A 25,847-nucleotide genomic window follows, 5' to 3' on the forward strand; every position below is an offset into this window, starting at 1 on the left:
GACCAAAAATACCTGAAGTTTCAGTGGCGTGGAAAACTGTATAAATATGTTTGCTTTCCAAATGGATTGGTATTTTGCCCTAGGAAGTTTACTAAATTGTTAAAACCAGTATATTCACATTTGAGACAGCTGGGACACCTTTCAGCAAGTCATATCGATGACTCGTATCTCCAGGGTGATGACTATGATGACTGTGAAAGAAATGTTTGGGATACTGTCAGATTATTTGATTCTCTTGGGTTTACTGTCCACCCTGAAAAATCGTCCTTTGTTCCACAACATCGAATCACCTTCATGAGGTTTATCATTGACTCAATCACAATGAAAGTTTATCCAACCTCTGAGAAGACCGAAAAGATCATTCATACCTGTCAAGGGCTGTTGGAGTGTCCGCACCCTACAGTAAGAGAGGTGGCATCAACCCTTGGGTTCCTCATATCAAATTTTCCAGCAACAAGGCTAGGGCCTTTACATTTTAGGTCACTGGACATGGACAAAACTGAGGCCTTGGGCCTAAACAAGGGCAACTTTGATGCATTTATGCAACTGTCTGAGTTGTCTCGCAGTGATTTACAGTGGTGGATAAACTCAGCAAGGTCATTATACAATCCTATAAGCCCTCCTCAGCCAGAGGCCACTTTATACACAGATGCAAGTAAAGAGGGCTGGGGAGCAGTACTCAGTAATGCAAAGATTGGGGGACCTTGGACTCCAGAAGAGGCTTCTAATCACATGAATTATCTTGAAATGCTTGCAGTGCTATTTTCTCTTAAGGCATTTCATAAAGAGTTATCAGGAAAGCATGTACTTGTGCGAATTGATAATATGACTGCTGTGTCAGCTTTAGGTAAAATGGGCACAAGCCATTCCAGAAAGCGAAATGATTTAACCCGTACGCTCTGGGAGTGGTGCCTTGACAATAACATGTAGTTAACCACAAGTCATATCCCAGGGAAAGAGATTACACTAGCTGATGCAGAGTCCAGGAAATCTAGGAAAGAAACTGAATGGACTCTAGACAGAAAAATTTTTCACGCAGCCATTAAGAAACTTCATGTTGAGCCTCAGATTGACCTATTTGCATCTAGGCTAAATTACCAGCTAAGACCATTTGTTGCCTACCAACCAGACCCTGAAGCAATGGCTATTAATGCCTTTTCAATTTCTTGGAAACCTTATGTTTTTTACGCCTTTCCTCCTTTTAGTATCATCCCAAAAGTGTTACAGAAAATTCAAGCAGAGGAGACCACAGGACTGTTAGTTGTGCCGTGCTGGCCAACTCAGCCATGGTGGCCATTGGTGATGAGACTGTTGGTTCAGGAACCCCTTGTGCTCCCCAAGAAGAAACACACCTTATTTCTACCTCAACAGCCAGACTTGGTGCATCCACTATATCAGAAGCTCACACTTCTGATATGCCACTTGTCAGGAAATCACTTGAAGGCAGAGGGCTTTCGGAATCAGCTACCTCACTCATCCTACAGTCTTGGAGAAAGGGCACCAAACAACAATATAAACCATTCATCACTAAATGGGAACAATACTGTTGTCAAAGGAAGATGAATCCCTTTTCAGCAAATATAGAACATGGGATTAATTTCTTGGCAGAACTTTACCACACAGGGATTGGATACAGTGCCCTCAACACTGCACGGTATGCTTTGTCTACTGTTTGTTTTACATCAGAGCATTACACTTTTGGACAGCATCCCCTAGTCTGTCGTTTCCTCAAAGGAATTTTTGAGTGCAGACCCTCTCTCCCAAGGTACCAAGAAACTTGGGATGTCACGGTGGTATTAGACTATCTAGCTAAACTTGGGCCACCTGTGAAACTTAGTTTTAAGAACTTGACTTTGAAAGTGGTTATGTTGATGGCGTTGCTTTCGGGACAGCGTCGCCAGACTCTGCATACATTATCAATTGATTATATGCAAATAAGTTCTGAAAAGGCTGTGTTTTCCATTAACTCATTGCTAAAAACTTCCAGACCAGGTAAACATTTAGCTTGTATTGAGTTTCAGGCCTATGTACCAGATGTAAGTCTTTGTATTGTAAAGCATCTTCAGCAATATCTGAAGCACACAGATACTCTTCGAGGTAATGTAAAGCAGCTTCTTATTAGTTACTCTAAGCCTCATAAAGCTGTTTCCCCTGATACAATAAGCAGATGGATTAAGGCTACACTGGTTGATGCTGGAATTGACACATCGAAGTACAGTGCACACAGCACTCGATTAGCATCTACATCTGCAGCAAAAGCAAACAGCATATCTATCGCCACAATTATGAAAAGTGCGGGGTGGTCCCAGGAGTCCACATTTACTAAGTTTTACAACAAACCAGTGGAACCTCAAGAGAATTTCGGAACTGAGCTCCTTAAAGCTGTACGTAGGGACACCTAAGATAGTGTCTTATATTTGTATGTTTTGATGGCTAAGAGAGAATGTTATTAAAGCAGGTTCATATTGCTATAAATCATTGTTATGTTTGAGTTCGCACTCACACTGCTTTAAAATCTCACGTGACTCCGTAGCGACCAAAGACCAATGACGAAACAGAACACCTAAATTAAACGAGGCTTACCTGTAAGGTGAAGTTTGATTGGGATTCTGTGAGTCATTGGTCGGGAGCGAAGGAGTCATGTGCCCACCCATGTGTTATTAACCCGCCCATGACTGGGTGTAAGTGCTCACATCTGTTAAAGACTGATCTTCCCAGGCTCGTGCGCCTTCTCACATGACTCCTTCGCTCCCGACCAATGACTCACAGAATCCCAATCAAACTTCACCTTACAGGTAAGCCTCGTTTAATTTAGGTATTTTGCCTGATGGTTCTGTATGTAATGCAACGCAAGGAGAGTGGTTGCTAAATTTTAGCAAATCATTCATTGATGAATATGTCTTCGGTTCTGAAAATATTGAATGCCTGGTTCAGCAAACCCATGAGTTGGAACTTGCATCACTTGGACATTATGAGTGCAAAGTAGAGGGATGTCATAAAGTTTTCGTTTATCTCTCTGGAAGAGTTAGGTGAGTTCAACTGGTTTGTAGTTATTTATAATCACATGCTGTGGGGTGAAACACTGTACACATGGTATGAACCCAGCTGAAAATACACTTAATCTCATTATTTTTTAACTTAATATCATTTCTTTCCTGGTAATCATGAAATCAGCCGTCACCACATAAGAAATGATAGAAGAGGACAACTAAGAGATGAATTTGGCTACTACTACTGTCGTGATGATTGGTGGACATGTTTTCAGCACAAAAGTGACAAGAAACAAGTGATGTATCAGGTTCCCTATATATACAGTAATAATAAAAAGTAGAGAGGATATTTTGTTCCCATGTGGAGGTAAGGAATTTCTCCACAAAGTGAGAAGAGAAATTCTGTCCCTCCAGGTGGTAATTTTTTTGTGTGCGTGTCTAAACACCTATAAGAAACCACCAGTGTGTGAAGAAAAATCTCTAGCAGCAGAGTAGAGAACCAACAAACTCAACCCATAGAAGGCATGAAGTCCCAGAATCGATCCCAGGACACAATGTTGCAAGGCAAGTGCTCTTTCCACTGCACCAACCCTGTTAGCACCCGTAAGTCTAATTCCCAGTGTAAGTACTTATTGTGAAATTATTTTAGATGAAAGGAACCTGCAACTTTGTATGTATAGATATCAGGAATGGAATGAGAAATTCAACTTCTCATGAAAAGTTGTTGTGCCTATTTTCTGTTCTCTTCCCTCCCCTGGCTATGTACAAGTCTTTCTCTCTGGCTTAGTACTAGATTGAACAGTTTGTTGAGCAAAAAATGGAGCGATTTGTGAATGAATTGCACCGGCGAGAGCCGTTGAGGTTACAAGGATCACCAGTGATTTAAAAATGGACGTAATAAAAAGATGTTTTTACCACAATTGGCAGTAACACGAAGTAATATCGTAAGCAAATCAAGCGGACCCTTTTTTAATGTTGACGTGTGCAACTTTTAGAGAAGATTAGTTGAAGTTTTTTTAGTTTATCGTTTGGCGGTTTGTTTAATAATTGTTGTCGTTTACCGTAAGACTACAGTTTTTTGTGTTAGAGAAAAAGTGTCTGATTGGATTTCCCGTTTCGCTTCCGAATACCTACCTTATATTGAAGCTCGTTTTGGTTCAATTCTTAAAAGCGGGACTGTTATGTAAGTGCTAATGTTCCTTTCCTTGAGCTTATATATAGTTCTTTTGTGAGTTTTTTTGAGTTTTTAGCTAGCTTTGCACCTTGCCTTTATATCGGAATGTTTAAAATGTGGTTTGTCTATTCGCATTTAGCTTAGCCTCTTCCTTATAAATTCATATTTCATTTTACGATAAGTACTTGGATACCACGACTACGTTAAATAAAACGATTCAAGGCTTGTCCGTAAAATATATCTTCGCTTCATAGTGTGTTTTCGTTTTCGAAACTCATAGTTGTCGCCGAAATTTTGCTTCGCTTGTGTCGGTCGCTACAGGAGTACATATAAAGCTGCTTGTGCCAACGTGTCACGATCCTGGTCACGCACAGAAGAAATTCACATTATTTGACGTCGATGTTGTTGTGAAAACAAATCGACAATGGTTTAGCATGCATGGTCTGTTCTCTTATTTGTTGCAGACTCGCTCGTTCGCGCTTCGTGAGTCCACAAAATTTTGACCACCGAGATGACTAATATCGTTGTCGATAAGAGTAAAGACTACGCTTAATCACTGTCGATTTGTTAAATTGACAATTACCAGCCGCCTTAATTTCCTCTTACCAGTGCGTGAGAAGCTGGAGTAAGTCCTCAATTTACTGTACAATATGGTTGTTCCCGTATATTTTTTCTCCCAGTCACAACTCGTGGAAGTCGTGGCAAGCCATCCAGCATCTTTAGGGCAGCCTCCATGGTTCCTGACGATGTAGAAGTCTCTACTACCACAGCAGCCTTCGATAGAGAAGCGATAATGGGGTTCAGTGTTGAGATCTGTCCAGGGGGAGTCAGTTACGCGAGTTTCTGAGAACCAGTTGATGTTGTCAGAGTTTGTAGAGTTGAAGAAAATAGAAAAATCTTCTGATCCTCCTGTGTACAGTGCCACTCGTGCCTGGAGGTGAGAAAAATGCATGAATGCAAAAAGGAAAACAAACCTGTTGGAGTGCGTCTCACTCCCAGAGATCCGAGTGGTGCGCATCTTCGCCAATAAGGAGGTACGGCTCGTACTCTACAAAACTGCAGTTAGGTTTAAAATTCATTTATTTTGAGGATAATCGAGAAAAGTTATTGCAGTTTAGTTTTACGATATAACGCTTTCCCACAGTTTCAGACATTTCCTGGGCACCCAGGAGTTTAAATGGATACCAACGAGAAAAATGATGGAGGTTTCCCCTACGACATACAGAGTTAGAAAGACGATATGGCGAAACAGTTAGCGCGCTGGTATTATGGGTCGAGAGCTCCAGATCCCTCTGTTGTGTTCTTTGGCAACTTCACGCAAAATTCACGATTGAATAAAAATAAGAAAAAAATAAAACGGCAATAATATTGTTTGTTTTTATCCCAGCGCGAAACAAGAGATGCGAAACAATATCACTTAGCCTCGTTTTCAACCTGCAACTCCACGCTAGATATCTCGCTTCTTTTACCAGTCAGAATGAGAGAAGTAACAATAATCTAAGTCGCTTTAAGCTACAGCTGAACTGTAGTGGAACTGAACTGCACCAGTTATCCTTGTTTGCAGACTAGACCTTTCAATAACAAATATCCTGACACCATTATTGTTTTCAAAGATACGAAAGCCAAAAAAATCTGTACAGATTACCTGATCTCTGTTACGAGAGTTTCATTCATAACAAGGCTGCTGACTCAAGTCTTTAAGTTACCAACGATTATCAATTAATTACAAGTCTACCTCTGTAGGGTTCACAGTCTGCCAGTTCACCACCATGCGGTTCTTGTAATGAGCTTTTAGATTTGATTTGGTGTTCAGTGCTTCTGGTTTGTCTTCGTTCAAAGCATTCGATGACGTCCACAGCTCGTGAGGAATGCTGGAAACACCGGACACCAATTTAAAAACCATCGTCCAACCTGTAGAATGGAGGACAGTTCGTCATCGAGAGAAAGGAAACAGAGTTGAAGAAAAGTTACGATAATTGTTCGTGGTTGATACGCTTGTATAGGTAATAAAGGCTGATAGTTTCTAAAGAAACTGTTTGGGGCTGCGTCGGTGGGGGTAACGAAATAATTTGAATATATCAACAAAGTTGAAATGGTAAATTGGCCACCGTTACGATTATAAAAGCTGACGTTTCGAGCGTTAGCCCTTTCGTCGGAGCGTACAGGTAATAGTTTGTCTCACGATGAAGTCACTTCCGATGTAGATTGCGATGTTTTCTGGCGATATAAGGTTAAATACATACGCATTACCTTACGAACATTTTAGCTCAGGAATACCACTCAATTACACTTCAGAGAATGTGTTTTCGAATGAAAAAATTCATCAGCCTAAGTGGGGCCTCAGAAGTTCAAGTTTAAGATGGCAGACGTAAAGGCAAATAGAGCGCATTTCGATCAAGTGTTATAAATTTAAAACTGAAGTAATCACGACGGCCAGTCAGAAGAGAGGAAAATATCATTAAGAGCTAAAAAGAACTGAAAATAAAAACGATCAATTATTATTTGCATAAAGCGCAGGAAAACGCGGGCGACCGAAATCTACATCTGATTGGTTGAAAAATACTGATGAATTCATTACCTCCCCCTCTGCTGAACTGGTCACAGTAAACACTTATCAACACTTCTGACGGGAGAGACTTGATCAGGTAAACTCCACTCAAATTATATCCAGCGTTGAGCAATTCGACACAGCTTTTATATGCTAAAAAAAAATAAAATTCAGTGACGGTATGGTACATGCAAACTCCTTGGACAAGATTTATGAATGAAAGTATAGGTGTGACCCTGATTCAACCAACATGGATCAAAATGTAGGTGTTTTAAGCTGTTGATTCCGTGGTTAAGGAGTTTCGTTTATCAGCACTCCGATCTGTGACCGTTTATGGTGACCATTGCAAGAACAAACAATATTTTAGTGACCAAATTTGCGGCGAAATTTTGTGTTGGGTAGTCACGTGGCAAACTCTTATGTCTCCACCGCTCATATGAAGTTTATGGTGTAAAGTTAATTGGGAAAGACGATGGCTTAAAGTATCATATAATTTAACGTAAGTTTCCTTTCCACAACTTTTTCCCTGAAAGAAGTCGGCACTTGAAGAGTTTCGTTTTGGTGGGAAAACTTTGGAAGCTTCATCTTATTACGAGTTTCTACGAGTCTTTTTCCAGTAACTAGCATTTTATTTCTTGCGACCATTATCTGATTTTGGGTAATCAATCTGCGAACATGAAAATTACGAGCCTAAAGTCCTTTAATCTTTACATAAAAAAGTGACTATTTGTCCTAAGAACTAAACAAAACGGGTTATGCCACCATGCTAGTTTGACCAGCTGTACTCTCAGATTGTGTTCAATTAAAGTTACCTTGAACGCTAGTTAGACTCATAGCGACCTAATTTTGATCTTTATGCGCAAGTCGTCTTCATCAAGATCACATTTTAAATGTTTTTACTTACAGATGTTACAATGTTTTCCTTGTAGACCTGACGGGCAGGTGCATTTAAAGTCATACTGCCCACTTATTGGGTAACAGGTTCCTCCGTTCAAGCATGGCTCGTTCTGGCAAGGGGACTGGAGAGAGAAAACAGAATAAGTAAAAGTTTGTTTCAAGATCATTTTTAAAATTGCAGGAAAAACATGAATAATTATGAAAACGCGTTTCGGCTGGTAAATGTGAAAAGGAGAAAAGCAGATGATGGGGGAGGGGGGGGGGGGTCTTAACCTTCCATGCACGTTAGGATCTTGTTATGGTATTAGGCTTTTACGCCTGCCGGTTAAAATTGCGGAGATAGTTACCCAAAATGACCTGTCAGGAATAAGAAAAATTTTTACAGTTCAATTTCTCTGCGACTTAAGGTTAAAATTTCTCAATTTTTACGCCTAATGGCTAAATGTTTTGGCTGTTTCCCCCCAACGGTTTTTCCAAATGAGACCCTCTGGAAAAAATACGGCTTTAGAACTCCCAGAGTCCAGAAAAAAAAAAGAAATAAAATTGATTGGTGCCATTGACTAGCTATTCTATCCGCTCAGCCACTACGATAAAAACCGACGGACTGACACTGGTCAGGGCTCCAAAAATTGCGGTCATGGAAATTGGAAACAAGACAAATGTGAGAAACTATAATTGCGGTTTACATCTAAACTACAAACACCTGGGCGATAAAAGTTACCAGTAATTGTGATGGTTGATTAAGTTTAAAAAAATAGATTGGTTTTATCTTCTTATACACCTAAGGTATATCAATATCCTTCCGGTATGACTCCTTATTGGTTCATCACAGAAAACTTATCGTGATATAGTCGAGAATTCTACCTTCAACCTCCTGTTAATTATTTTTGCAACGACTATTCGCCTTTGGTTTCAGTTAAAAGAACGAAATTGGTTGTATTATATCTTACCGTGAAGCTATAATGATGAAAATCCTTGCTCAAATCGAATAACTGCGGAAAGATAAATTTATCAGCGTCAAGTAAATAGCAGAGAAACTTTCGGCTATCCTCAGGGGCTATCTTGAAATTCACAGACTGGCAGTTTAAAGTGTTAATACACTGGAAAAAACATTCTTCTTCGCTTGAAACTCCGTTATATACGTTTGATGAAGAGTTTAGTTGATAGCGATGAAAAGGCACCGGATTACCAAAAGAAAAATATCCATTCGAGTTATAATTCTTATAATATGTTAACTCGGCCACGCTGTACACGAAAAGAAAAGGGTATAAAACGAAAAAGAAGCGATTGTAACTCTTGCTGACTTGATCCAGTTTCATCTCTACGGAGGGCGATCAGATAACGGCTTATTAAGCGACTATCTCGGTCTGTATTTTGAGAGATTTTAGGCCACTAGCTCAGTCTATATATTGTACGATTTTAAGCCGTTAACTAACGGCTTAAAGTGCACCTAAACCCAAAAAATTTTTTTCGCTTAACGAAATAAGCGTATTTTTTGGAGTATTTCTGTGCAAACATTTTTTTATTTGCTCAAATCTTCAATTGTCTGTGCCCAGTCAAAATACGGAAAATCGGCCGCCATCTTGCCCCACGGCCGAGTTTAAAGAGGAATGGCTCTAGAGGGTAATGTGACGTCAAATCGAGAACACGAAAGTCTGCATTTCACACATTTTCGCTTGTTTAGGAAGGTTGTAGTCGATTTTGTCCGAAAATATGCCGACTAAATGTGTTATAGGAGGATGTAGCAACGTGCGAAATTTGCAAGAGGGTATCACGCTTCATACATTCCTCAATCCTCATACAATACACCTGGTCGGCATATTTCGGACAATATCGACCACAACCTTCCCAAACAAGTGAAAATGTGTGAAAAGCAGACTTTCGTGTTCTCGATTTGACGTCACATTATCCGCTAGAGCCATTCCTCTTTAAACTCGGTCGTGGGGCAAGATGGCGGCTGATTTTCCGTATTTTGACTAGGCACAGAAAATTTAAGATTTAAGCAAATTAAAAAATTTTTGCACAGAAATACTCCAAAAAATAATCTTATTTCGTTAAGCGAAAAAAAAGTTTTGGGTTTAGGTGCACTTTAAAATCTCCCAATAAATACAAGACTGAGGGAAATTAAGCCGTTAGTTAACGGCCTAAAATCTTACAATAACTTCAACAGACTGAACGAAATTAAGCCATTAGTTAACGGCCTAAAATCTTACAATAAACATAACAGACTGAACGAAATTAAGCCGTTAGTTATCGGCCTAAAATCGTACAATAATCATAACGAACTCAACGAAATTAGGACGTTAGTTAACGGCCTAAAATCGTACAAAAAATATAACAGACTGAACGAAATTAAGCCGTTCGTTAACGGCCTAAAATCGTACAATAAACAGACTGAATGAAGTTCAGCCGTTAGTTAACGGCCTAAAATCGTACAAAAAATATAACAGACTGAACGAAATTAAGCCGTTCGTTAACGGCCTAAAATCGTACAATAAACAGACTGAATGAAGTTCAGCCGTTAGTTAACGGCCTAAAATCGTACAATAAATATAACAAACTGAACGAAATTAAGCCGTTAGTTAACGGCCTAAAATCGTACAATAAACAGACTGAATGAAATTAAGCCGTAAGTTAACGGCCTAAAATCGTAAAATAAACATAACAGATCGTACAATAAACAGACTGAATGAAATTAAGCTGTTACTTAACGGCCTAAAATCGTACAATAAATATTACAGACTGAACGAAATTAAGCCGTTAGTTAACGGCCTAAAATCTTGAAATAAACATAACAGACTGAACGAAAAAAAAGCCGTTAGTTAACGGCCTAAAATCGTACCATAAACATAACAGACTGAACCAAATTAAGCCTTTAGTTAACGGCCAAAAATCGTACAATAAACATAACTGACTGAACGAAATTAAGCCGTTACTTGACGGCCTAAAATCGTACAATAAACACAGACTGAACGAAATGAAGCCGTTAGTTAACGGCTTAAAAACTCCCAACATGTAACAGAAAGAAGGAAATTAAGCTGTTAAAATTGTTTTTCTTTGAACTTTTACGTTCATGGACAAATTGCAAAAATTTGATCTGCAGGGGACAAAAAAGAATATTGTAATTGTTATTAACACTTTACACCAAAACTACGTTTAGCCTGGAGTCTTCTGTAACTTTACAATTGGTTACAAATGGTATGCAATTGATAACGATCACGAAGGTCGAACATAACCCGATACATTTTCTGACATTGTAAAATCCGCGAGTTTTTCAACCAAAAACAATAACTGCAATCGTTTGGTAAACTGAACTAAGTTTGTTTAATCGAATATGTGCCAAGGTTTTACGCGGGTCAAATTTTGTAGGCGGTGCGTTTGAACATTTTTCCCGTTGGACAAAAAAAACATTGTCAAGTTGCGACAATCCATCCGCGCTTTTATAAAGTGTTGGTGATGACAAGAATATTTGTCTGATTTAACAATTTTGTCGTTAATGCGGAAAGCCCTAAAGTGAAGAAAGGTTTCGTTGTGAAATTATACTGATCGAAGCCAAGAAAGTATTACTTAACGCCATATAAACCATGTAAGTGCAACTGACGAGGTGGTAGACGAAACTAGTTTTGATGTTTTCGCAGTAGAGTGTTGAAAGTAGAAGTTAGTTGGAATGTTTTTTTCACTTACATGGTTTATATGGTGAAGAAAGGTTTGCATGGGGTAATATCGTGGCGCGCTTAGACAAAGAATTATCTTATAAGAACAATTTTCAAGCCATAGAAGCGACCATATGCACATTTTTTGAGGAACAGAAGAATTCCACCAAACGAATTGGTGACAGCCTCTTTTTCTGTGGAAAGTTAATTTTTTCGCGGTTTATCTAATTAGTCGATGGTGGTGTTTTGGACACCTGGTAGCGAGGAAATTCTTGAAATTCTTATTGACGGCTTCCGTCTCCGAACTGCCTTTTGTCTTTGAACGGCACGAGCAATTCCCACGTACATGACCCCATGCAACCTCTCTTCACCTTGTGCTACTCAAAAAGGTCTAAGACTTAGACCTTGAGTAACACAGGGTCTAAAGGTAGTCTCACCCTAGTCTAAGTTTGTAGCTGGGGCTGAACGTCATTACATTTTGAGAAGCCTGAAAACGTTCCTGTTATGTTCTCGCACTTAAAGGCGTATGTGTTTCATTAAATAATTGCAGGCGTGACGAGGAAACGAACGTTACGATTGTTTATTGTAAATTGGTAGGTCAAGTTACTTTTCACAAGCTGTACGACTTTTTATGCCGCGAATAAAAACAACACATCTATCGTGCATGTATAAACGGCTTCATTTCGTTCACTCTTATACTTATTGGGAGATTTGAAGCCGTTAACAAACGGCTTGATTTCGTTCAGTCTGTTACTGTACGATTTTAGGCCGTTAACTAGCGGCTTAATTTCCTTCAGTCTGTTATATTTATTGTACGATTTTAGGCCATTAACTAACGGCTTAATTACGTTCAGTCTGTAATGTTTATTGTACGATTTTAGGCCGTTAACTAACGGCTTAATTTCGTTCAGTCTGTCATATTTATTGTACGATTTTAGGCCGTTAACTAACAGCTTAATTTCGTTCAGTCTGTTATATGTTTATTGTACGATTTTAGGCCGTTAACTAACGGCTTAATTTACTGCAGTCTGTTTATTGTACGATTTTAGGCCGTTGACTAACGGCTTAATTTCATTCAGTTGTATTTATTGTACGATTTTAGGCCGTTAACTAACGGCTTAATTTCGTTCAGTCTGTTATATTTATTGTACGATTTTAGGCCGTTAACTAACAGCTTAATTTCGTTCAGTCTGTTATGTTTATTGTACGATTTTAGGCCGTTAACTAACAGCTTAATTTCGTTCAGTCTGGTATGTTATTGTACGATTTTAGACCGTTAACTAACGGCTTAATTTCGTTCAGTCTTTTATGTTTATTGCACGATTTTAGGCCGTTAACTAACGGCTTAATTTCGTTCAGTCTGTTATTTTTATTGTACATTTTTAGGCCGTTAACTAACGGCTTAATTTTGCTCAGTCTGTTATGTTTATTGTACGATTTTAGACCGTTAACTAACGGCTTAGTTCCGTTCAGTCTGTTATGTTTATTGTAAGATTTTTGGCCGTTAACTAACGGCTTAATTTCTTTCAGTCTGTTATCTTTATTGTACGATTTTAGGCCGTTAACTGACGACTTAATTTCATACAGTCTGCTATATTTATTGGGAGATTTTAGGCCGTTAACTAACGGCTTAATTGCGTTGAGTCTGTTATGTTTATTGTACGATTTTAGGTCGTTAACTAACGGCTTAATTTCATACAGTCTGTTATATTTATTGGGAGATTTTAGGCCGTTAACTAACGACTTAATTTCGTTCAGTCTGTCATATTTATTGTACGATTTTAGGCCGTTAACTAACGGTTTAATTTCGTTCAGTCTGTCATATTTATTGTACGATTTTAGGCCGTTAACTAACGGCTTAATTTCGTTATGTAGTACTTATTTAGTAGCGGAAAAAATTCAGGCCAGTACGGGATTTGAACCTATGACCCCTGCGATGGGTTCAAATCCCGTCACCGTCCTGAATTTTTTCCGGCCTTATTTCCTCTACTACATAGGTAGAGTTCATTACTGCGAGGATCGCTTTCATACATTTTGATTCAAGTACGTTGAATCTACCACGCAAGTCTCGTAAATGCAGGAAAGAGATCCGTACGTTTTTCACCTCGTTTTGCGAACCGTTTTAATCTTATCGCAAGGTATCGGATATGCCGTAAAAGTATTGTTCAAGAGAAGACGTTAATTTTCATATCGTACAATTTTAGAATTTTGAACACTAAGCCACGCAATGTTTTGTTGCAATTGTTTCTAGTACACAAAAAGCAACAATTCCAGCATATATAGTAAATTCACTACGCGGGTCTCGTACATGCAAAATATTCGTTCGTTTTTCGCTTCTGAGCAGCAAATTTACAATTATGTGAATAAAATTTGGTCGCGAAATATTTATTTGTCATCACTGTCTTGTCTTTTATTCGTAGTTTTTCAGGTAAAGTACGATTACTTGGAAAACCCGACACAATTATAATAATCGTCCACGAGAGCACCAGGCAGTCATGATACATGCCATCTCACCAATTTTAATGAAACTTTGCCAGTTCAAAGGATCTACCCCAAAACTCAAAATGACAAAATGGTTTGTTTTAGTTACTTCCGGGGGGAGATAGACCACCCCCCGGTTTTTCTAGAATTAGGCTGAAAAATTGCCTCTAAAATGTAAGAAGCTCTTACTGCAACTGTAGTTTACAAATTACTCTGACGGTTTGCATACCGTGATTGGTACATTCTTAATAAATCTACGATGCAAGTTTCAGTCGATTTCATTGACGGCTTATCAATCAACAGACGTAAATAAATTAGTGTGATTTAAAACTTTTCGATTTACTCAAATATTCGATAACTTTGAGGTCAAATATCTCCCCTTGCCAGAAAGGTACAACACTCATTTAAATGCCCCTTTCTATTCCATTATTTCATCTCTGAAAATCATTAAAAAAATATTTGGGCACTGCCATATTTTTGTCTTGAGTTTTTTTTAAATCTGCGACTGTGAAAGCTTCTCTCAACTACACCTGTCTCGTAATTCTAGTTGTAAACAGTTATTTATGAAAGTAAACCATCATTTTATAGCTCGTTCAACAAGATAGTTGATCAAGGAAGCTATGAAATGCAAATAACTTTCGAGATTCTCTGTAGATATTGGAAATTTCATGTTTAAAGAGAAACATGTGGGCGAAATATTGCTGGAAGAATCGTACTGTTTTTCCCTTCTGTCGTTTATTTTGGAGATTTGCTAAAATAAGCAAATACGGCTTTCTTATGAAAAAAAAAAAAAAATTTATTATCCTTTGATTTGATTGTTTATTATCAAAGTTTACAACACAGGCAGCCCAAGCTCTCCATAAGAACCACACAAGGAACACAATTTGCATATCGATTTATAAGGATTTGTATGGGATTTTCTACAAGATATCCCTGTAGATAGTTAAAAGTGAAAATAGAGAGCTTAAGCACCAGACGTTCTTGACAACACGAACGGCAGAGAAGCCGCGTAAGACTGGATCGAGGCCTTCGTTCTTGGTGCGAAATAGGAAGGTTAAGCAGTCGACGTTTTTCAGACACGGACTTCTACCCGTGTTAACATGTCTTTGCTAAAAGATGCTAGAGATATGACCTTAAACAGCAAGGGAATAAGTTTCTTTACCCCACTCTCTTGACAGAATTAATAAGTCGTCTTTCATATTTATTAGGCGACTTGAAATTTACCACTTCATAGTTGTGTAAACAATGCGAACAAACGAGCGAGCATGAAGTTTTCAGTGCATGAACTGGATGCCTAGAGGACCATTTCTCTTTTACTAAATTCGTTAACCACAGCGAGATTTGTTACTCTTATGCTTGTAGTCGGTTGCTCAAAACCTAGCAGGCATGCCTACGTTATAAAATGTGCAGTTACAAAATACAACCGATGCAGAAAGACAATCATCTATCTCATTTTGCACTTTGTTATTGTATCTAAATGTCGCTTAAGTGTCTTAATTCTAAATTATCACTCAAACTAATTTGTGATAAGCTTAAACCCGGTTTAAAAAAATCTTAGTTCTGTATTTGATGATTCAAATGCAGATGAAATCAAATGACTTAACTCACCCAGACTTGGCGAGAAGATTGTCTGCCATTGTCGAATCCCGTTTAATCTATCGATTAAGCAAAAACCACTTTACGCGCTACGAAAACGTTTTTTAATGACTTAATGAAAAGCAGAAGAGCTTTTTATGGTTTTGAGTCAATAATTTATCTCCTATAAACAAAATAACAGCATATTTTTATGGCGTCATATCTTCAACCTGAAAAGTGGCGTTGTCGCGTCTGCGACGTGACCACGCGAACGTCATGACATGCGCAGTATGAACATAGTTCCTCTAATGACTTCCGGTAGGCGTTCGTGACCTCAAGAACGTCTGGTGCTTAAGCTCTCTAATATCAAATAAAAATGGCTTACCTTATTACATACGAGTGTTTTTTTTTTTAATGCTGGAAAAACCGCTTAAATCAAATTAAATCGTTAAAATAACGACACCAGGAGCAAACAACACTCCTATGGAATAAGGTAAGCCATTTTTATTTAATATTTTCCCTTTTAACTATCTTCACGGATATCTTGTAGAAAATCCCATACAAATCCTTTTAAATCGATATGCAAATTGTGTTCCTCGAGTGGTTCTTATAGAGAGCTTGGGTCGCCCGTGTTTACAATAAAGATATTGTGCCAAAAGAGGATATTTTTTTAAAGTCACATGCCGCGCGCTTGTTGACATACAAGTTCTTGAGTATAACAACTTCGGCTTTTACAGACAGTGGATGGGGAGAAACTCTGCTCTCTCCCTTGAAAGGAGCCCTATACCGGCAGCCCCTGCACGTCATCGACGTAATTACGACGATAACTTCCGCTGGCTGGAAATAATATTGCGTTACTTCCGATTTCCTCCAAATTTGGTGTGTATGACGTTTAACTATTTAACCAATTATGTACTGAGTTTAGTGAACTACATTTAAATATAAGTCACACAACGCGTTTTTAAAAGTTCAAGTTTGCCGTCGAACACGCGCGCGAGCCTTGCCTCGCTGAAAATGATGTTAGAGAAGATCTGTTATAATGAAAACACCGCCGATAGAATGGAAAGTGGAGAAGAAATTGATATTGACCAGCAGCGAGGAAATGAGAGTGGGAGATCGAGGTGAGAGGTCTATAAAGGCTATTGCGAAATGATAGCCATCGAATATGCGGTCGCCATAATTTGAACGTCTGGTCTTGAAATGCGAAGTTGTTCGCCTCGGGGTTGCCCTTTTGGGTTTGATTTCTCGTTTAGTTCTTTAAAATTCGATTATAAATTGATCTTTGGGACTCTAAAACTCAGTAATATTCGCTAAAAGGTTACATACATAGGTTACATAGGTTTCGTAGGTTAATTGACCACTCCCCATAAGGGCTTTTCAGGGCCAACACCCACCCGTCCCACCCCAGGGAAGGACATCCACCACACAGCAGTCTCGTGCGTGGCAAATTAACGTCTCCTACCCCTAACCCTGCAGGAGACGGGGCCGGTTTATTCGTCCTTATACGAGAAGACTAGAATATCTATCCATTTGTTGTCATAGAAAGGTAGCAAATTCTCCTCAGTCATTTTAAGACCATGAGTATTAGTCCGGCAGGGGCTCGAACCCTCGACCTCCCGAACAACACAATCTAGCTATACTCTGCGCGCCAAAGCATGTTTTAGCGGTCGGATGCGATGCTATTCAAATTGTTTGAAGAAGTGAAAGAGGTGACGTAGTGCGATATCGATATCGTCTGTTACTATGGAATTGCATGTTTTGGTTTCGTCGGTTACGTGCATATTCGTTGGCAATTTGGCGATCTAGTTACGTTTAGTATCGATTTTGCATTTGGTTCATTTTGAGTAACATACGGAATATAAACATTGCAAATTTGATATTTTTAACTAAAAAGAAGTTGAAGATGAGAAGTTAATGAGTGACCGGTAGAGCCTGGGGCTTGCGCTTCGACTGACAAACCCCATGGCTCCTGTTGACGCCAACTGGCAAAATTTAGAATAACAAGTGAGAATAACAAATATGATTTTCGAATGCGTTTGCAATAGAATAACAGGGTTCGACACCTGGCTACCTACATTACTAGCCACCGGGCTGGTGATTTCTAAAAATTTTACTCACCCGAAACACAACTTGGTAGCCCGAATCGATTTCCCTCGAGGTCTACTTTAACCCCAAACACGCAAACCTTCCTCTAAATTTATTGGCAAGGTCTTTTAAAATGATGAAGAATGGCATTTTTCCTTTCGTTTTGATGATATAAGATGCTATTTAAGTAAGGTATGGGTCGCACTTGGGCAAAGTTTTCAACTTTGCCGGCAAAAAAAAAAACACAGAAAATTTGAAATCGTAACCGGAAAACAAACTTTTGGTTACAACTATCAGGGTCGCACTAGGTGAAAAAATATGTCAGTGATGACACTTTGATAAACCAGACACACGTTTACTGACGTTATGGAAGAAAGCAGTGAGCTGATAAAGGAAAACAAACGTTAAAAAAATGCGTCCCGTTGAAGCATTGTTAATAACGATCACGGTGATGCTTATTCTTCTTATTCAGTTAAATCACGAGCGCTTTTTTTTTTTTTTTTTTTTTTGTCACATTGGGTTTTGCAGTGAATTTTGGACAATTTGCCAGGCGTAAAACCGCACTTAAACCTCGTTTTCAAATTTTCGCAAATTTCTGAAAAATTAACACTCGTCGGAACGTTTAAACTTGATTTTTTAAAACAGTTTACCAAAGGGTATCGTTGGGCAAAATATGAGCAATTCACTAAAATGGTCGCTGACGGACGATTCTCGATTCTAACAGGCAGCCATTCTTAATGGTTTTGATTTGAAAATATCAATGAGTAAAGTTATGGGAGGCTTGCTATATAAGACCCTCAAAGACATCTTAAGCCAACGTTTTTGGCATTTTTTTTTATCAATATCGTCATTAGACATGTCTCATTATAATACACCGTAAAGTTATCTCCAAGCTAGAAATTCTGTTATCATTTGCCCAGTTATTCAGTAGACAAAAAGCAAACACGTTACGTTAATACACACATGTCTCCTGGTTTTTTTTTTTTTCTTTTTTTTGCCTTTTTTCTAAAATCTTCATTTACTTAAATGCAGGGATCTTAGAGTAGCTCAATTGTAGGTCATACCTTGTTTTAGTAGCTTCGTCTAAAAAATTCTCTTAGTGTTTTTCCCGGGTCATGACATGCGAGACATGTGACAACATTTCCGGTGTGCATTTACCTTGTCACAAATTGTCACACAATAGTGTTCTGAAGGTGATTGTAGGTGGTTCTAGATGGTTGTAGGTGCTTGTGGGTGGTTTTAGGTCATTCCTTTTAGTAACTACGAACTAAATTTTCAAGTACGAGGCGATCGTGCGACGCGGAGTTACTGGGCAAGGAAAATGATCCGAGATAGAAGTGGTCAGCGGTAAAATAGGTTTAATCCATCATGTAGAGACAAATCATTTGTAGTTGTTGTTGTAGCTAGTCGTGGTATCAATCCCGAAATGTTAACAATAAACTTTGCTAGATAACAAGTTAAGCAATGTTTCAAAAGCGTCGACTATACAAATATCTTTCACTGCTCTAATAAACAACGAAGGCATCGGGACAGGCATCAAAAAATTCTATTTTTGTTTGGTAACTTGCCACACGACGAAAAGAAAGTATCGTGACTTCGGTTGTCTGAGGCGTTAATCACAGCTGGCGGGCTTTTCACTTGATTTTTTCCATCTCTACTTTTTTTTCGGGAAATGAAAGCTAGGGAACTCTGCGAAAGTTGAGTTCTTGATCTCAATGATTCCTGAGTCGTTCCGGAAAACTCCACAACCCGTAAGAATTGTCAGTCATGTTAAAACGCAGACTGCAGACCATGCAGACCGTGCAGACAGGGGAATTTCGGTTCCTTACTACTTCACCCTTCGATACAGTACACCCATGATTACACACGAAGAGTCTGACTCGCTCACACTCTATTCCTGATTACATCTAACTTTGTTTGCTTAACCAAAGTGCTTATATACATATTGGTGGCTAGTTTTTAAGTGATTAGATATGCGAGGGAAGGCATGTAGTTTCCTTTCGAGTAAACACCTTAATTCAAACGGGAAAAGAATACTTTGTTCTACCCTCTTAACAGAGCAGGAGTTAGGTAAATACTACAATTTGCATATTTGTGCATGTTACAAAGATAATATTTCTGCCTTACAATAATCTAGTAATTAATCTATTCTTAAATTTAGGATGACAGGTCACGTTTCAATACGCTAGGGTCACGCTTTCTTTAGTTTTACTACATTTATCATTAATTTTTGATGAAAAGTCTGTAGAGGAGCTTCCACGAAATGTATGAATCAGTGTTTCATCTTTATTGCAATGTCCTTACAGAAAAATGGCGTGCAAGTGTATGGGCACGATCTTATATCCGAGTAAAAGTGGATTTTAGCTTGCAGCACTTTATTTACTGTAAAGTTCATCAGTTGGGTCGTGTTGTGAAGATTAAGATCCTAAGGTAATTATTTGCTTCGTCCATGCAGCCCATTTCTTACCTCTAAATCAGTCATTGATTTCCGTCTTCTATACAGAAATAAATAGTTAACAAAAGTATATGACAAGCCAGTTTTTCCACGCAAGTTGTCTGAATGCGCCTTTCGCAGAGACGCTTACACAACATTTCACTTGCGGTTAGGGCGGCTTCTTTTCAGATCAAGTGGACTTTGATGTCACGTATAGACCTTAATCTACCAGGATAACGAATGCAGTTCTTGGTAATCAATCAAAATATATTCGGAGTGTCACTGGTCCAAAATCATAACGCGATGGAGCCAACAATATGAAGAACATCTCCGAATTCAAAATGTTTTCTTTTTGTTCTATTACGTTTAGTTTTCATCCAGAGTGCATCTGTTAAAGGGAATAGAAAGAAAAAGTTTGAACGGCAAACATAACTATTTTAACATACGGTTGTTTTGAGAACAGGTCTCCAAAAACGAGCGGCCTTCATCAGAAGCATTTGAGGGATGGTAAACACATTAGCCTTGACTTGGCTGTTTCTTGAAGCTCTGAGTTCTCCTCCTTGCATATTTTCACATGGAATGGAGGCGATTGATTATATATAATATGAAGTAAGAGAACTTCAGCTAGTAGAATTTTGTTATAAAAGTTTAGCCTGTGGATACAAACTTATTATAGACTCCAAAATCAATCAGATCGAGAACTCAATTTTCGCAGAGTTCCCTAGCTTTCATTTCCCGAAAAAAAAGTAGAGATGGAAAAAATCAAGTGAAAAGCCCGCCAGCTGTGATTAACGCCTTAGACAACCGAAGTCACGATACTTACTTTTCGTCGCGTAGCAAGTTACCAAGCAAAAATAGAATTTTTTGATGTCTTTCCCGATGCTTTCGTTGCTTATTAGAGCAGTGAAAGATATTTGTATAGTCGACGCTTTTGAAAAATTTCTTAACTTGTTATTTAGCCAAGTTTAGCGGTAACATTTCTGAATTGATACCGTGACTATTTAATCAAAAAACTACAAATAGTTTGTCTCTACATGATGTATTAAAGCTATTTCACCGCTGACCACTCATATCTCGGATTCCTTTTACTTGCACCGCTCTTCGCGCGTGATGTAGTAACTCCCTCAATTTTCGAGTGCCGACGAATCCAAACGCTCGCCATCCTTGATGTGAGTTGATCGGTTTTGAACCTTTTTTAACTCCAAATCGCGAAATTCTAAGAAGGAACAATTGAATGAATGTAATTATTTTGTTTGGATGCAGTCCATAGAGGGGCTCTATTGAGCGAATATTAATTGCTAACGATAAGTTTACCCCAGTAGGATAAACCTTACCCGACGGTAATTAAACTGGAAGAAACTAAGCGCTCTGATTGGTCAATACGATTAAAAATTATCCTCATCTGGCAAAAGTTTTAAAGTGCACATTGTTTTTGGTAAGGGCTCAATGTTTCAGACATGTGTTGTCTACAATTTGCTCCAATATGGCGAACACCTAAACTAGCCTGCAGGCCTCCTCGGCCTATCGTTTAGCGCGTTTACAATTATTTGTGCGAATTTTAAGCGAAATTCACTGGAGTTTCCGGGGGAAGGTTTGAAATGTCAAGGAGAACTAGTTTTAACCCAAAATTGAAGAATTGCAATGGAGCACCCAAAAGCAGACATTTCTCACATCTTTCCCTAGTTTTGGGAAAAATTTTCGTACAAATTCTTGTCTGTTAAATAAATAAATAAATATATAAATAAATAATGATTTAACATCCACTGGGTGGCTATTCTTGTCCACTGTTCCAGATCGAATTGGAATTTGGAATGTTGGTTTTTGCGGAGGGAGGAAAACCGGAGGACCCGGAGAAAAACCCTCGGAGCAAGGACGAGAACCAACAACAAACTCAACCCACATGAGACGCCAGGTCCGGGAATCGAACCCGGGCCACAGTGGTGGGAGGCGAGTGCTCTCACCACTGCGCCATCCCTGCTCCCCGATATGTTTGAGCTGATATTTGCAAGAGAGATAAAACATGATGAGTGCATACTAGTCAGTTAATTCTTACTTTAAGTTGACTTATTCATTATTATATTTTGTCTATTGCATATGATATTTTCAATGTTATTAACATCTTAAACCTACAGGTTTTATTTGTGGGCTCTTTCTTTGTCAAGCTGTTCACTGCAGAGCACCCTCCTTAAACTCAGAGATGGAGGCATATTCCGAGTAGGCCCGTCAGAAACCCAAGATGCTTCCGCGCAAGCAACACCTAACCAACTGGACGCCTGTACCCAGACAGACCTTAACTCCCTAGCCCCTAACCATCCCCCTAACCTTACTACCCCAGCTAAAACCACACAAACATCAGCATCCCTAGCTCCTAACCCTTCTGACATCCCTGAGTCTCAACCTGACCCTGTTCTTACCTGTGTCCCTGCCTCTGTTGTCCCTACCTCTGTTGTCCCTGCCTGTTGTCCCTGCCTCTGTTGTCCCTGCCTCTGTTGTCCCTGCCTCTGTTGTCCCTGCCTCTGTTGCCCCTGCCTCTGTTATCCCTGCCTCTAACCCTCCTCCTGTGGTGGCTCTGGCTACTGAGCGCAACCCTTACAAGTTCCCACGGAGCCACGGTCCAGGAGGCAAACGAGAGTGTTGTAGATGAGGATGTCCAGATAGTGGATGCGAGCGTTGCTAGTTATAGGTTTAGGGAGAAGAAAGCTAAAGTACCGGTGGAAAATGTTGTTACATCGAGCGAAGAGGAGTCTTCCTGGGAAGAGAGTGCCAATGAGTCCTCCAGTAGTAAGGACGAGGACGATAACATCATACCACAGTCATCAGAGTCATCACGCAGGCGTGGTTGCTCTGGAGAATAAGTTTGTCGAGGGGCATTTTCACAAGTATGATCACACGCTGCCCAAAAAGGATACAAGCCGTTGGAGCTTTTTATGGCAAGCGTGGATTTTCATCACTTCAGTCTGACGGTAAGTATTTTTCATCAAAAAAAAGTTCTTTAATGGATAATTACTGAGGCATATGGCATTATGAGAAATATTGCAGCCAGCTGAGGCCTCAGCTGGCTGCAATATTTCTCATAATGCCATGTGCCGAAGTAATTATCTATTATAATTATTGATCCCCATAAAATCCTATTGTTCTGTGTCTGTGTTGGATCTTCGATTTTAGTCGCACCTATGTGTGATAATTGTGATGCTCATTGCTATTGTTCTTTGTTGTGAAGAATATATCTTAGATTTTAATTGTGCCGAGGGTTTTTATTGTCGCACGTTGTTATAGTTGTTCAAAACAGTTCTAATGATGGAATTAATTCGTGCAAGGCGTGTAAAACAGCTAATTTGCATACATTGCAAATTATAATTGCATTATAAGCCAGAGAATTCAGTCATTTTACTTAGTGCGAACCTGGGTTTAGAAAGAGGATGGATTCGTCGGAAGACGAAGGATTATTTATTACACAGAGCTTTTCGAAGGCAGAGATTTCAGCAGAAATCGAAGATAATGTAGTGCAACGTTTAGAAATTTCTGTCAGTGCTTTAATTCTTTATCGACTTCTAAAGGCGGCGTTTCCATTTTCTTTTTTTAAATAGAGTAAAGATTTATAACGCCAACTACAGCTTCAGAATGCGAGAAATTTGACAAAAGTTGGGTTTCAGACGAAAGCCGCCGGAAATGGGCGTCGGTTTTGAAAGTCTTTGAGGAGTAGAAGAAGCAATATTTTTAATAATTGTAACCTGCACTGCAATATTTTTGATATTGCAGCATGCTTATTTAGCGCGTTTAATTATATTACTCCTGATAATTTCCCTGCTAACAAATAGGACCGCCTCCGTTCTCCTCATACAGTTGTTTTGTCATCTTAAAGACTACAATCGTTGATTTAATGCAGAGAAACAACAGTAGAATTTCATGGGGATCAGTAATTATTTTGTAATATTTCATTTCGTGTGTAGGTGCGAGCGCTTTTTTTTAAAGATAGCAGTTAGTTTTTCTAGAAAGGGGCTCGTATTTTGGAAATTAAACTTGATTTAAAAAATCGAGTTTCCGGATGGGATTTGAACCCACGACCCTCCGTGATCTAGTCGGATGCTCTAACCACTGAGCTACAGGAGACTCTATGGTGAGCAAGGGTCAATTAGTGGGTATTGACTGGAACCGCATCACGCGGCTACACAGCCAAACATCAGCTAGCGCATAGAAGCTCACTAACAGCATCACGCTGTCACATTAAAGCATCACATGCATTAAAGCATCACATGCAGCCAACCAACCTCCAAAGTGAGCGTGTAGAAATGAAAATAAACAATTTAAAAAATCGAGTTTCCGGATGGGATTTGAGGGTCGTGGGTTCAAATCCCATCCGGAAACTCGATTTTTTAAATTGTTTATTTTCATTTCTACACGTAAACTTGATTTATCTCCTGTTGATTAATTGTTTCGCTTTTCTTTCAAATCTAAACAAACTTACCTTAAAATGAAGTGCTGACTTAAAATTTGAGACATTAAAAAAATTACCTCTTTTACATATATGATGTAAAGTTGTTTTCGATAACCAGTCGAGTTCGCAATTGCGCAAGAAATAGTTCTACACTTGGAGTTAATATTTTCATGGAGGGAAAATTTCTCAGTAAGGTGTTTCTAACGGCTCTCTCGGCTTATGTATAATACTTTTCCTCCAGACTTAATTAATTATTTATGAATTTTGATAAAGCCGTCTTTTTTATTCGTGACATTATGACAAGACAAGAACAGAGAGAGGAGTCTTCAGAAATTCTCAGTGGAAATCTAAATGTAACGAAACAAATCGAAATTTCCGATGGCGTAAAAGCCGGCGAACAATTTTTTTTAGCTTCCTAAGTTTGCACTATTATTCGATGCACGGAAATCAGAAAATTTCGTTAATTTTCATCAACGCGACATAATAGACGCTTTTCCCTCGTGGATCCCCAAAATGTATAATTTTTGATTTGACCTTCTGCTTTTTTTCCATGCAAACTGATGGTAAAAATAAAAATAAAATTAATGTATATTCAGGTAAGCAAGTCAGTTTCTAAGCTGCAAAGAATCGATGTCTCGTTGGCAAATCGATAACTCGTCAAGGGAAGAAATCGAACTTAAAGCTAAGCGTGATTAAGACCATTGTAGAATTTCTCGAAATGTGAGGTCATTGGATCTCGTGATTATCACGTGTTGAGCTTTTCCTGAGAAGTTTTTTTGGTTGATCTTTAATGCGTTCAGGAACGTTGTGGAATAAATAGTTTTAAAGATTTTGTGCATACGGATTATTTTACAACCATGCTACGACATTTCAATGTTGTTATGTCCTTCACGAAGTTGTTTTGTTACCACAATTTGTTGTAAGATTGGTGCCGAATCTTGCGCAAAATGTCTGGGTGTCGTAAACTCGAGCATTCGTGGGAAACAATTTCTCTTGTATTTAGGTTGGACGATGGTTTTCAAGGTTGTGTCTAATGTTTCCGCCAACGGTAAAAGCAGTCCGCAAATGTGGTCTTCATCGGAGACGATAAATGAAAATACATCAGAGGCACTGAACATCAATTCTTCATTCGGAGGACATTACCAAAACCGTTTTGTGCCAAATTGGCATCTTGTGAAACCCAAAGAGGTAAATCTGTCTTTTAAAATCGCCCACGACAAATTCTCATTGTCATATAGGTGACTCTGAAAGAATTTCTCTCTCAAATTTTGATACAATACCGAGCACCGAAGTAATGTGTCGTTATTAGTCGATCCAACTCCAAATTCTCCAAACACACATTATGAGAAATGTAAAGCAGGAAGTAAGGAGAATTGCTAATGGAATCTTGGGAGTGAAATGGTTATCAGAAAATTCCTATGACAAGTTTTTAGAACTTTAATACAACGCACAGTATAGCAATGGTCCAATGCCGATAGTAATCCGGAACTGAAATAGTGTTGAAATAATACTTGGTTTCGTTGTTTGATTGGTTTAAAAAGATGGCCGATCAGATTTAAAACTGAAGCCCTTCGA

General features: G+C 38.8%; 3 protein-coding genes across 3 annotated transcripts in view; 2 read left to right on the forward strand and 1 right to left on the reverse strand.

Annotated features, from left to right (window-relative positions):
* Positions 1-959: 959 nt before the first annotated feature.
* On the forward strand, positions 960-2,807 carry LOC148726318 (uncharacterized). The gene has a single exon (XM_088727068.1). The coding sequence runs from the start codon at positions 1,287-1,289 to the stop codon at positions 2,400-2,402; it is 1,116 nt and encodes a 371-aa protein (XP_088583194.1). The 5' UTR covers positions 960-1,286; the 3' UTR covers positions 2,403-2,807.
* Positions 2,808-4,241: 1,434 nt separating this feature from the next.
* Positions 4,242-8,966, reverse strand: LOC148726319 (uncharacterized). The gene is made up of 5 exons (XM_088727136.1): positions 8,560-8,966; positions 7,617-7,731; positions 6,743-6,865; positions 5,900-6,075; positions 4,242-5,095 (listed from the first exon to the last, which is right to left on the reverse strand). Exons 1-5 carry the CDS (start codon positions 8,926-8,928, stop codon positions 4,718-4,720), a joined length of 1,161 nt encoding a protein of 386 aa, XP_088583262.1. The 5' UTR covers positions 8,929-8,966; the 3' UTR covers positions 4,242-4,717.
* Positions 8,967-16,298: 7,332 nt separating this feature from the next.
* LOC111344103 (uncharacterized) overlaps positions 16,299-25,847 on the forward strand; it is a 10,409-nt gene continuing 860 nt past the window's right edge. Inside the window, exons 1-2 of the mRNA XM_088727126.1 lie at positions 16,299-16,439; positions 21,970-22,800. Coding sequence (XP_088583252.1) covers positions 22,765-22,800 — 36 coding nt within the window. The 5' untranslated portion in view covers positions 16,299-16,439; positions 21,970-22,764. The remainder of the gene's footprint in view (positions 16,440-21,969; positions 22,801-25,847) is intronic.

The sequence above is a fragment of the Stylophora pistillata genome, chromosome 7 (assembly GCF_964205215.1).
Source record: "Stylophora pistillata chromosome 7, jaStyPist1.2, whole genome shotgun sequence".
NCBI classification, from domain to species: Eukaryota; Metazoa; Cnidaria; class Anthozoa; order Scleractinia; family Pocilloporidae; genus Stylophora; species Stylophora pistillata.